Raw genomic sequence first — 14,023 nt, forward strand, 5'->3', positions numbered from 1 at the left:
ATTACTTTGTTTAAAGCCAGTTAATTTCCCTGTTATATGCCCAAACACGTATGTTAATGAGATGTTAAGGACGTTTAGAAATAAGGAAAATTTACTTGTTTTAGACAAAGTAATAGTGTATGGCATGTGCCTTACAGCTTTAATCGTTGTGGGAACAACAGAGGGCAGCAAAATTATCATAGTTTTAGCAGTGGGAGGAGATCTTTTCTTTTTAAGGGAAGGGCCATTGATCATTTTGGCTATCACCCCTTATTACAGTTTAAAAATCAAATTTAACCTCTCTGTAATTTGGCGCAATTGCATTGACTTTGATGAAAGCACTGTTTGAAACTGGACAACATGAATGTGGAACTTTTAGTGTGCACTAGCAAGCTCCACGTGGCCAACTAGTGAACACCAGAATTTACCCCTCTTTAGCATGAACTAATGCACTGTGCAGACAAACCCCTCACAGCTGAAGGGCTGTTCCCTTCACACTTAGACTGAGTCCCCGTTCCATCTGTTGTCACCAAAGTTACTGTGCCTCCAAATAACCATGTCTAGACAGGCATTCAGGCTAAACTGTTAGTGTAAAACAGGGCAGAAACCACACACAAGCGGTACTATTGATACAGCTCTTTATTTACACCCCGAAGCCCCTTTTCAAACGTCAGATATTTCCGTGAGCCCCTCTATTTCCTCTTGGAAAAATGGTGTATACTAAAAAAAAGACAAGAGCGAGCCTTCATTCTGAAGCATTACAAAAAAATGGGGCCCTGAAATCAAACTTACTAGCGTGAACCATGTACTTGTGCACAGCCCATTGAGCCTCCATGCAGGCGTCTATTACAGCTTCTCTGATTACAGCATTTGTAAATATTTTACACATAAATTACAGCTATAAATGGATCTTCATGTGTTACAGGACCAATCCAGTCTGCTTCCTGTGCTCTTGCTGAATAGGTTATAAAATTTGGAACATTCATACTTCACATCTGCTGGTCTGCAAGGCATTTTATAAACTTTTAAAAGCAATATTTGATTCCTTAAATATAAACTTATCAACCTATACTATCTCCCAGACATGAAATATAAACACATTCAAAATGAGAAAACTGTATAAAAACATTTTTCTTGTTTACTGATTACATATCATTTCCCTGTATTAAAATAAAATCTTTCTACAGATGTTGCCATTGGGGCTCCCCAGGAAAATAATCTCGAAGGAGCAATTTATATATATAATGGCAGGAAGGATGGGATATCTTCATCCTTCTCGCAGGTATGGCTTTCTTGATACTCTCTTTTTAAAAAAAAAAAATTGCCCAGTAAAGTCTTTAAAATGATTACATTTAAATTTCATTGGAGCAGATTGTCAGCGTCACACAGGTCTACACTTAAAATGCTGCTTGAGCACAGCTGCGCTGCTGTAGCACTTACGTGAAGATGCTCCTATGCTGATGGGAGAACTTCTCCCGTCGGCGTAGCTAATCCCCCTCCACGGGACATGGTAGTTATGACAACGGGAGAAGCTCTCCCGTTGACATACCGCTGTCTACACCAGGAGTTAGGTCAGTGTAACTACGTCGCTTGGGGGTGTAGATTTTTCACACCCCTGCATGAGGTAGTTATGCGACAATAGGCTGTAGAGTCGAGCTGGCCATAGTGTGTTTCTCTTGTCTTGCCTAAGGGACAACTGAATATATTTGAGTTTTTGAATTTCTGACCTTTCACTTAGTATGTGGTTTTTATTTTGATCTCAGTCTTGGCCATTTTTGCACATACATATTCCCAGAGTTCTATGTTCAGCAGAGGTTGGTTTTATTAGCACTTCCACTGCAATCATATATGACAGTTCTGGGTTCATGCTCACCATGCATATTTGGATGACACGTCCGGGTTCATGCTCACCATGCATATTTGGATGACCCATCCTATTTATCTACTGTATGTGTCTGGGAGTCGCAAAATGTTTGCTCAGGTCTATTCAGTGAACAGAGATGGGAAATCCTGCCTCTTTGCTGCCTTCTATTTGGCGATTCCTCTCAAGAAGGTGGGATTTAGGTCCCTCATTTGAAGGGCCATAGCCTTCTTATAACAACTATATAGATCCAGTGGAGAAATCTGCTTTAACTCAATGTAACAGAAATAGCTGAATACACTGTAGTTCTCAGGCATGGATTATGGGATATAATATTTGCAACAAAGGAGCCAATATTGGATTCAAACTTAATTAAATCGAAATCAAGAAATGATTAGGATAAGGGTCAGGGTGGTTGTGCTACAGTTTCCCATTGGTTACCACCTAAAATAAATATTACTTAGAATGTTTGGAAAAGCTCATTTTCATTTTGGTCAGTCCTTTATTTTTCAGAGAATACAAGGACACAGAATCAGCAACACTTTAAGCATGTTTGGACAATCCATATCAAGTGGCATTGATGCAGATAACAATGGTTATCCAGGTGAATTAAACAGTCATTTCTATTCTTCCTGTTTAAAATAGTATAAATGAAATTAAATGTAAGTTGGTGGGAAACAAACCAACCATGCTACTCAGCATTTCTAACATAAATGAAGGAGCAAAAACTGTGAGGGACAGGCCATCATCATAACAGTTTTGGAAGATAAAACAGCAGTAAAGCTGAGGGCAAGAGGCAGTTTTTCTGTGGCAGATTAATTTCCTATTAGTTACGAATCTCAGGCTTAAAACTAAGTTTGTGGTACAGTAGAAGAGAAAATAACCATAATATCTGTTTGTAGTACTGACTGTAGTACTTCATCCAGTGATGTCACAATCTGACATTTATTACATCACCATTTTCAATATGCAGGTGACCGATGTCCGTCATTGAATTATGGAATTACGAAATAAATTAGGAAAGGGGATTTAATGTTTGTACTGGCAAAGTCTTGATAATCAACAAAGGTAGTAAAGGAAATGACCAGGAGTAAAAGGTGCAGCACAGAACTTGTGGCCCAGGGGACTGGAGCAGCTCCCTGGAGGCTTAAGTTATGGCAGCGTCCGCAAGGTGACATATGGGTGACCCCAGTGCTGACATGCCCCTGTTGGCTCAGCCATGGCCCCTGTGCTTAAGCTTGAGAAAGGCTCTTTGGAGGAAAAGCTCTTCAATTGTTTTAGAGTCCCTTTATGCCAGAGAGTCCTTAGGGAAAGTTTTACTGCATAGAAGCAGAAACTCCATGGCTAGAGAGAGACATAGCAGTATCTAGATCAGTGTTTCTCAAACTTTTGTATTGGTGACCCCTTTCACACAGCAAACTTATGAGTGCGACCCCCCCCCCCTTATAAATTAAAACACTTTTTTTGTATTTAACACTATTATAAATGCTGGAGGCAAAGTGGGGTTTGGGGGAGGAGGTTGACAGCTCACGACCCCCCATGTGATAACCTTGTGCCTCCCAGTTTGAGAACCCCATATATAGATAAATGGTTCAGGTGAATACATCTATCATAGACGTAAGTTCTAATGCTTTGGTGCCCTCTACTTTGTTCATTCACTACCTTCAAATAAAAGACCTTTCTTGAGAGCCAGGATTAAATTTTCATAAGCGCCCAAGTTCCATTTTGAAAAGAGACTTACGCATTTAGGAGCCTAACTCTCCTTGCAAGTCAATGGGACTTAGGCTCCTATGTCATTTAGCCACATTTGAAAATTTTACCCTTAGACTAAGGCTCACAGAATGACTTCACATTGTACCTTTACTCTGTCATGTGAACACTTTACATTTAATTTTAACGAGAATAATAATTCTAATAATAATTCTGGGTTAGAGAAAAAGATGTAAATGCCTCTTATTTTAGCTGAATTGTTCTTCAGCTTCAGGAAAATATACTTGTAGTGGACTTTGAGTTGCAGCCTTAGCATTAGCAATGGCAGGAACATTAACGTGAAGCTTTAACAGAAAGTAAACAGATACTTAGTGAAGAATCTGCATTGGAAATATCAATGATAAAGTATCTTGCTGTATATATATTAGCATATCCCCTCTAATTACTAATGAGCAAGTCGTGTTTTAATACAGTCCACAAGGTAAATGTGCAGTAAGGTACTTATGCCTGAGAAGTGATTCTTTTTGACTAATGATGCGCATCGATCTTTGGTTTTTTGTACAGATGTAGCAGTTGGTGCCTTTCTCAGTGATTCTGCCGTGCTGCTGAGGTGAGGCTGATACATTTCAGTGCTTACAGACAGTTGGACTTAATTGTAAATTATGAGATTCAATTAAAAAATGTGCAATGTGCTCATGACCTCTTAATGCTCTTTATGGTGTTTTGAACTTCAGTCATTAAGCACTAGAATTTTATTCTACACTGATGTATTTAAGTAAACACCTCTGAGCAAAAGGAAAATGACATCCAGAAACTTCTTGGAGCAATAAAACCCTCAAATTCAACATGTAAAACTCTATTTTTATTCTTGCAGTGTATAGGATAAGACTTATCTACTACCATAAACATTATATTTGAAAATAACAAGTGTGTGCAGAGGTAATTATAAATTAATGCTGAAGCATTTTGTGACCATAAACTGTTTTGTATTCTTAGAACAAGACCAGTGGTGGTTGTTGAAGCGTCTTTAAAACACCCTAATGCTGTAAATCGAACTAATTTGGAATGTGTGGAAAATGGCCAACCTGCTGTGTGTGTGAATTTAATGCTTTGCTTTACCTATAAAGGACAAGATGTCCCCGGTTATGTTGGTAAGCTACTAGATAAATATTTTGTATTGAGTACATGGATCAGTTTCCATGCTGTAGAATATTTTACCATTTGGAATATAAACAAATACAGTGTTTATAAAGTAATCCATCAACCTGAACACAGTAGGTATCACTATGAAAAATCACTAAAAAGCTATGGCACTAGGATTAAGGAGAATAAACAATAATGCTTTAAATATATATGGAACAAAAGAAATCCAAACAATGGTATAGGTCCAGTACTAGACAAGAATGGTAAATTAGTAAACGTGATGCAGAAAAAGCAGAATTTCAATAAATATTTCTGTTCTGTATTTGGAAAGAATGAGCATGTATTCATGTCTTACAGTGATAATGAAATACTTTTTGTTCCACCATCAACTGGGAAGGATATAAAACAGCAAGTATTAAAATTAAACATTTGTAAATCAGTAGGACCAGATAATTTGCACCCAAAGAGTATAAAAAGAATTGGCCAGGGAGCTCTCTGAACCATTAATGTTGATGTTTAACAGATTTCGGAACAATGGGGAAGTTCCAGTGGACTTGAACTAACAAAAGTAACACCAGTCAGGACAGTTTTATCAAAAATAGTTAGACTTCTATTTTTATAAGAGTATAAGGATGGTTGATAAGGATAATTGTGTTGAAACAACATACTTAAACTTCTTTAAGACATTTGACTTAGTGCTTCATGACATTCTGATAAAATATAGCACTCTACAAAATCAATGCATCCCATATTAATGAATTAAAAATTGGTTTACTGATAGATCACAAAAAGCAATTGTAAATTGGAAATAGTCATTACATGGAGGGTTTTCTAGTGAAGTCCCACAAGGTTCTATTCTCAGATAAATATATTTATCAATGATACGGATGAAAATACAAAATTATCGCTCATACAATTTTCTTATAACAAAAAAGTTGGTGGAGCAATAAATAACGATGGGGACAGATTGATTATACAGACTGACGTAGATCACTTGGTTAAGATGCCAAATGCAAGTTCATACATGTAAGAAGAAAGAATATAGGTCATACTTATAAGATGGAGGATCCTGTCCTGGAAAGCAATAACTCTGAAAAGGACTTGAGAGTTATGGCAGAGAACCAGTTGAACATGAGCTTCCTCATTCAATACTGTAGCAAAAAGGGTGAATGTGATCTTTGGATGTATAATCAGGAGAATACCAAGTAGGATTAGGAAGATACTACATCTGAATACACTATTTATGAGATCATAATTGGAATACTGTGTCCAAGTCTGGCCCATCATTTCAAAAAGGATGTTCACAAATTGGAAAGCTTCAGATAAGAAAAAGCCTTAGAGTGAAAGACTAAAGGACAGGGGTGGGCAAACTTTTTGGCCCGAGGGCCACATCTGGATATGGAAATTGTATGGTGGGTCATGAATGCTCACAAAATTGGGGTTGGGGTTCAGGAGGGGGTGAGGGCTCTGGCTGGGGGTGCGGGCTCTGCGGTGGGGCCAGAAAAGAGGGGCTCTGGTCTGGGGCAGAGGGTTGAGGTGGGGGGGTGAGGGCTTTGGCTGGGTGTGCGGGTTCTGGGGTGGAGCTGGAGATGGGGGATTGGGATGCAGGAAGATGCTCCGGGCTGGGACTGAGGAGTTCGGAGGGCAGGAGGGGGATTGGGCTGGGGCAGGGATTTGGGGCATGGGAGAGGCTCAGGGGTGTAGGCTCCAGGTGGCACTTACCTCAAGCAGCTCCTGAAAGCAGTGGCATGTCCCCCCTCCGGCTCCTACACGGGGGCAGCGCCTGCAGACAGGGCAGTGTGCAGAGTCCCCTGGCTGCCCTTAAATGTAGGAGCCAGAGGGGGGACATGCCACTGCTTCCAGAAGCCGCAGCTCGCACTCACAGAGTGGCCCCCAACCGAGCTCCCGCTGGGGAGTGGGGTTGGGGGCCAAAGTGCTGGCTTAAATCAGCTGGTGGGCCGGATGTGGCCCGCGGGCAATAGTTTTCTCACCCCTGCTAAAGAAGCTCAATCAGTTTAGGATATCTAAGTGGTGGCTTGATCTGGTTTACTAGTCCTGGCATGGGGAATAGATTTCTGATAGTAAATGGCTTTTTAATCTGCAGAAAAAGATCCAGTGGTTGGAAGCTGAAGCTAGACAAATTCAGACAAGAAATAAGGCCCTGTTTTGCAATAGCGAGGATATTGAAACAACTTACTCAGTGATGTGGTAAATTCTCTATTGCTTGAAGTCTTAAAATCAGGGCTGGATGTTTTTCTAAAAGATATGCTATACCTCAAGCAGAGGCTATAGGCTTGAAGCAGAAATTATTGGATGAGGTTCTTTGACCTGTTTTATGCAGGAGATCAGATTAGATCATTATAATGGTCCCTTCTGGCTTCAAAATCTATGAATATTTTATTAGCTACATTACTACTGAAAGAAGTTGCACACATTATATCGGAGGGTCAACCCTGTAGTTAAGGTTGTAACTAGTTTCCTATTAATATGCCTGAATTTTTACCCTTAATCAACATGATATGGGAGGTTAAAAAACCTATAAAGTTTCCAAAAAAAATCAAAATTTTTAATTTTGGGGGCGGGCGGGGAGAAAATGACTTATCTGCATAACAGGATGGTCTAGAGACTCTACATTTGTTTTATTTTTCTATTCTCAATGAGAATTTGAGTGTTCAGGGAAAGTTACATTATTTATTTGAATTGATTATTTATTATGGTATTTTGAAATGAATTCCAAACTTTCTATGCCCCACCTCTGAGCCATCATACTCCTCCTGAGTTTAAGCAACTTTGTAAATCCTTAGTAGGGCCAGCTAGGTTAAAGGACACAGCAGAATTGTCTGTGTTAAAGTTCAGAAAGAAGTACAAAGGCAAAGCAGTGTAATGGGGGTGAGGGTAGAACTTTGAATTGCTAAACTTTGTACCTGTCACTGCTTCATAATGACAAGGGCTCCAATCCAAAGTCCTTCCCATCTGCCAAAACATGCTTCGTGGTCTAGCATGAAAAAGTGCTACATTTACTTTCCTAGCCTTCCTTCATTCACATAGTGCATCTGCGACCCTGTGTCTCACCTTGTATAGGGACCCACAAAACCTACCACCAGATTTGTGTGCAAATTGCCATGCCCAAGGCCAGTTTGATTTAATCCTGGATTGTCACATTGCAGGCAGGTAGGAAATTAGTGAAGGACAAATATCAATACTCAGTGAAGACCTATACTGGCTGACCAGCAGTAACACTGTTGGTCCTCTGGAAGCAGCCTCAACCAAGGCATTCCTGGTCAGGATCGTACAGAAATGTTGCCTATTAAAACCTTCTGTATGGCTATGGAGAAAATGCAGTATGAGATGCTGCCACCTTTGAGGACTGATTGCATTGCTCTGCTCATTAGGCAGAGAGAGAGAGAAAGAAGCAGCTTTCAGAAGCGCAGAACAGGGAATCGCTTTTATGGAGTTTGAGTTGGGTACACTTTTAGTTTTACTACACAAATCCTTTCGTTATATGATTAAACCATTTAATTGTGTTGTAACATGTAAAATGGTAGAAAAAATAAGAAAGGAGCTACATAAATAATACTGATTCTTTAAATATGTATAATTGTTTTGAAAAGTCTCCAGGGGATCAAGAATTCACATGATGACCCTATCTGAAACAGCTTTTTTCCTTTTCAGATTTGATTAGATAGCATGCATATTTCTTTTTTTATTGGAAAGAGTTGTTTGACAAGAATACAGTTACTATATTAAGTGAACTGAAATGCTTTAAAAATTAAAACAGTTTGTGTCTCGACTAGTAGACTATATAAGTATTGTAAGCATAACTACTAATAACTTCAAGAGTGAATTGAAAGGTTTGGAGTTCAGATTCCCGGAGGTTTGTGTTTGTCTGCAGCAGTCCCCGATTCAGCATGCTTAAAAGTTAAGCACTGGCTTACGTACCCTTGTTGAATTCAGGCCTTAGGTAATAGTAATGGCAACAGGAGGAGGAGGAGGTACACAAAACCCAGAATACATAAACTCAAGTCACGACAGAAGTGAAACTGTGAAATATTAAAACAATGGTGTTCTAAAATTTGCTTGTGATTTGATTATCCACAGTGTTCTGTTTGTGATTTAGGATCTTCCAGATTTTTGTATTTATTTTAAATTAAATTTCAGTCACTGAATCTATTCTTGTTGACTGTTTGCTGAAATTTTAATGTCAGTTCTGTGATTAACTGACACTGGGTTTTCTCAGTCAGATTCTAGCTATATTTATCTAAATATAAAAACAATGCACCAAAATCAGCCGTGGTGTAAATGCATGCAACTCCATTGATTTCAGTGGAGCCATGCGCTCATATCAGGGACAGGTTTGGCTCTGTGAGTCAGAAGGGAAATAATAAATTTAAGAGAACACGTTATGTATCTGCATGCATAAGTTTTCTTTTAAAATTGTGAAGTTATTTTTTCCTTTTAAATTACAGCTTTGTGTATATTCCCAAGGGTTCAAAAATACATTTAACTTGATGCTTTCTAGAGCATTTTGAGACAGACATTATGTATCCAGCAGACTCCATTTGTAAGTGATGAGGTATAACTCCTATCATAAATTAGTGAAAATAAACATGTTTCAAAGATATTTTGTAAAAAGCTTTTACTTACTTGCTTTTTAATCTTGCAGTGCTGCTTTATGACCTAAGTGTAGATGTAAGCAGAAAAACAAACATTCCTGCAAGATTTTACTTTTCTTCTAATGGAACATCAGATATGGTCTCAGGAAGTATGCAGATTTACAACAGCAATGTTACCTGCAAAAGTCATCCAGCATTTTTGAAGGTAATGTAATCTTTAGTATCTACTTTGTTTCATACAGTAATATTGTCATATGTGTAAGGGGTATCTACCTACTTTAAAAAAAGGTTTTACATAGTCTCCTATTTATGTTACCCTCACAGAAATTAAAAATGTCTGTCCTAGCAGATCATAATCTTGTCCAGTAAGTAAATGTTGAATTTCCCCCCACAACCCTGCCTCTCCACCCTTTGCTGCTTAAGAGATAAGTCAACATGACTCTCTTGACTTTTCTAAGTGTGTGCCAGTATTATTAATCTCGGCAGGAATGTGTACCTATTAACATTATGCAGATGTCTCCACTAGGAGAATATAGTTCCTATATTTGGGATGCTAGTAGGATTTAAAAAAATCTTGGTAATTTATTTTTTGCCAATTTGACCCTATTGTCGGGAAGAGAGAGAGAGAGACAGATGGCAAACTTTGTGGCTACTGAGAAGATATTGCATAGATTGACTACAGGTGCAAGAGAATCATATATGTCCACGTCTTATCAGTAGTGCTGAGCTGACTCAACAAGTTACTGAAATAGTGTATTAAGGCAGACTGGGATTTAGGGGTGTTCTGGTAAAATTTTGTGGGCCACTCTCCAGTTTGATTTTGGCCTAATATTTTTGTTTACACATTTTTAATTTTTTTGGTAACATTTTCAAATTGAACTTTAATTATTAACTAACTTGGCCAAACTCATCCGTGGTGATACCAGCGGAGTTACACACAGGATAAATTTGACCCACTAATGTCCACATTGATTTTGTTTTTTCCTTTTAATATACATATGTTGGTGTATCCTGACTCAGCTTTCAATATCTACCTAATGTTTGCCTAAATTTAAATAATTTGTATGATTTACATATGTAAATAATTTTGCATGGATGGCAATAGGAGTAGCTGCTTCCTAGCTGCTGCAGCATACAGCACTCCTACTACTCTTAGTAAGGGGGAAAGAAAGGGAGCACTAGGCTGTGCATCAACACTTGCAGAATCTAATTGGCTGATCTCTCCCATTCTTCCACCTTCTGGGAAAGAGCAGCCTATCAAAGGAGAATTCTCCATAGGTGAGGGTTCTCCTGACAGAACCATAGCAGCCTCAGGGAATAACTGTACAGTAACGGGTCCATACGCCTCCATAGGAAGTGGGAGCCACATCACCAGGAGATCAGAGGTTGCCTGTATAGATCCATGTGGTAGCTTATAAGGCTTCTGGACCCAGGTCTTTAGGCAGGAGTGAGCAGAAGCACAGATTAGTGCTCAGGTGGTGATACATAAATCAAGACTAGGCCAAGCTTAGTGAGACTAGTGGTAATCATCAGCTGATCATCTGGCTGGTCCCAAAGCCCAGAGAAAGGGCTGTGCCCACCAGCCAAAAGCCTGGTTGCCCAGTGGTGTATTGCAGATCTGCATTTAGAATAGTTTATTTTCTATATATAATTGCATGAAGATAAAGGTTTCTTTAGGCAAGATCTACATGGGAATTTTGTGGGTGGTGCAACATTGATAACTATATATTAATGTTTAGTCCTACCTTTGCATTGGTCCAGATTCTGCCAACCTTACTAACACTGAATAGTTCTTTATTTCTCAGGTAGATCTGTTGAATTCAGTGGATCTGGTCCTATTCAGTGTACATAAGAGTGGCGTACTCTAGTCCATTGGTAATAGCACACATGTGACATGACGTCACAGGACTCTTAGTCTACGGAATACAATATGCTCTGGATACGTATGCATTGTCTGGTTTTGTGAAGTGCTGTGATGTTGTTTTATCCTCAGGTTAACATAGAGAAGCCTAAAGGTGATTTAAGATTTATATTAAAACTTTTCACAGTTGCCACATTTCAGTTAAAACAAGTAATGGAAATTCTGCTGATAAACTATACATGGTATAGTACCATGCACGCTTATTTTGTCATTTAATTTGTGATTATATATAATTGAGCTCATGTAAACTTTTCCCATATAACTCCATTTTCTTTTAAATTTAGTAGTAATATTAAGACTGCCCCGCATCACCTGAGGGCTTGTCTATACTACCCGCTGGTTCGGTGGGCAGCGGTCAATCCAGCGGTGGTTAATTTATCGTGTCTAGTCTAGACGCGATAAATCTACCGCCGAGAGCTCTCCCATTGAATCCGGTACTCCACTGGAGCCAGAGGTGTAGGCGGAGTCGATGGGGGAGCGTCAGCAGTCGACTCACCGCAGTGAGTAGATCTGAGTATGTCGACTTCAGCTATGTCACATAGCTGAAGTTGCGTAACTTAGATTGATTTCCACCCTGCCCCCAGCGTAGACCAGGCCTTAGTCTTCAATACCCGTAAGAAGCTGTTAAAGTTAACTAAAGTACAGTCCTTACGGCAAAGCATGTACATTTTATATATTTTGAGTAAAGAATAATTAACAGCTAATTAATATAATGAAAGTAATATACACCAGATGCAGAGAAGACCTTGTAGAAAATTATTGTGAATTAGATAACATGTGATTTGGTCAAAGCAAGCTTGTAGATAAGAATTAAAGCAGTGGACATGTGGAGGGACAATCAGTGGCTGTCTATCTCATATACCTAGGGAATAATTTAATCAAGTTTGCTATTGTAAAACTCAGTGTTTCAAGCTGTTCAGTTTTCACAAGTGCATAACTTGGGATTTGGGCTTTGATTTGTAGCATTCCTACACGGTCAGAGTTTAATGTTGAAATTATGATTTATTGAGCAGTTTAATCATCTTAATGCAGAGTACAAAATATAAACCCCTCTCTCCGTCCCAGCTCCATATACTATTTATGTGTACTAGCAGAGCCTTTTTAGACTTCACAGAAATACCTGATCCACTGTGCCTGTCTGGGTTTGTCCCATTTGTCCATTGCCCTTCTGTCTCACCTACCCTTACTTGTAAGATGCAAAATTACTAAACTGTGACCATAAATATTTTAAAATAAAACAATCAACCTGGTGACAAAGAAACTTCTGTTGGGTCTTCAACCAAATAAACTTTCAATTAACAATTGTTGTTTAATCATAAAATACACTATTCAGTTAGGAATTGACTGCTGTCATAATTGTTACTGAAAATTAGCACAGAAGTCATGGAGAAATAGGGAAGAAAAAAGTATATTGAAGGAAGAAGATTTCATTTCTGTGGTTTGGGAAGTGATTATATATGTGAAAATAGAGCTAAACTTGCAGTGTTTTCTTTATATACATGTCTGTTTTATATGATTAACTCATTAGGTTTCCAATTTTAATAGAAAGATGTAAGGGATATCCTGACTCCTATACACCTTGAAGCAACTTATCGTCTTGGGCATCATGTTCTAAGGAAAAGAAGTGTGGAAGAATTCCCACCACTTGAACCAGTTCTTCAGCAGAGGAAAGAAAAAGACACTATAAAAAACAAGGTTAAGATATGGATATTTTTGTCTCAACTTCAACAAAATGCATACACATTGTAAATCATTATTTAAAGCAAATTTAACACAGTGAAGTATAACTAAGGAATGCATTTTCTGAATTGGTGTCTAGATCTCATGGTGACGGGGACATTAAAAATGCCTTGAGTTCGTTAAATAAACCAGTAGGCTAAAACTAGAATGCTAAGTTTTGTCTAAAGGATGTATTGCTTCCAGAACATACGTCTAGTTTGTATTTTATATTTTTTACTCTAATAGTACATATGAAGTAGCACAGGATTATACTGAAGTATGTAATGTATCTCTTATTAATTATATTCTATTATTGCTTTAGGTATTAGTACTAGACATTTTCTTAACAGTCTTCTAGTTTCACATGATCTGCTGAGTCAAATCCCAGTATGAACTGCATGTGTTAGATACCCAGTACACTGCTTATATTTATACTCCCATTATTTCAACAACGTTGATGAAGTATTTATTATCTGGAGCTACTCCCAAGTTTTCAAGCACAGTGATTGGAAAAACCATACATTACAGTACCATAACAAAGCTATTTCCTACCCCTTCTCCCTCCCCCAGGAGCAAAAGTCAAAGTGTTCTTATGATTTGTAATTGGTATAATTAAATAACATTATTCTGACTCCTCACCAGTCATAAGTTTCACAAATTCAAAATAAATTTGACAGCCAGAATTTTGAGACTCCTACAGGTTTCTTCTAACTCAACCAACGCACATCACTACTGTCAGAGAAACCTAATATCACATAGGCAATCTGTATTGAGATAAACCATGTAGCCTGGCTAGCTGCTGCCCTATGCTAGGAGACTGCAGAACGATCCCAGGAACTTCAGTCCCCTAAAATGCTTTGTCCTTGCATGTAGGAAAGTGATCAGGAACAGTCAGCATGAATTCACCAAGGGCAAGTCATGCCTGATTAATCTAATTGCCTTTTATAACGAGATAACTGGTTCTGTGGATGAAAGGAAAGCAGTGGACGTGTTGTTCCTTGACTTTAGCAAAGCTTTTGACACTGTCTCCCACGGTATTCTTGCCAGCAAGTTAAAGAAGTATGGGCTGGATGAATG

At 38.5% G+C, this 14,023-nt stretch overlaps 1 protein-coding gene across 1 annotated transcript in view; it reads left to right on the top strand.

Annotated features, from left to right (window-relative positions):
* ITGA4 (integrin subunit alpha 4) overlaps positions 1 to 14,023 on the top strand; it is a 55,675-nt gene that overhangs the window by 20,491 nt on the left and 21,161 nt on the right. The window contains 6 exon segments of the mRNA XM_073306060.2: positions 1,167 to 1,261; positions 2,354 to 2,444; positions 4,115 to 4,160; positions 4,547 to 4,701; positions 9,357 to 9,511; positions 12,773 to 12,922. Coding sequence (XP_073162161.1) covers positions 1,167 to 1,261; positions 2,354 to 2,444; positions 4,115 to 4,160; positions 4,547 to 4,701; positions 9,357 to 9,511; positions 12,773 to 12,922 — 692 coding nt within the window.

This window comes from Lepidochelys kempii, chromosome 11 (genome assembly GCF_965140285.1).
Source record: "Lepidochelys kempii isolate rLepKem1 chromosome 11, rLepKem1.hap1, whole genome shotgun sequence".
Taxonomy (NCBI): Eukaryota; Metazoa; Chordata; order Testudines; family Cheloniidae; genus Lepidochelys; species Lepidochelys kempii.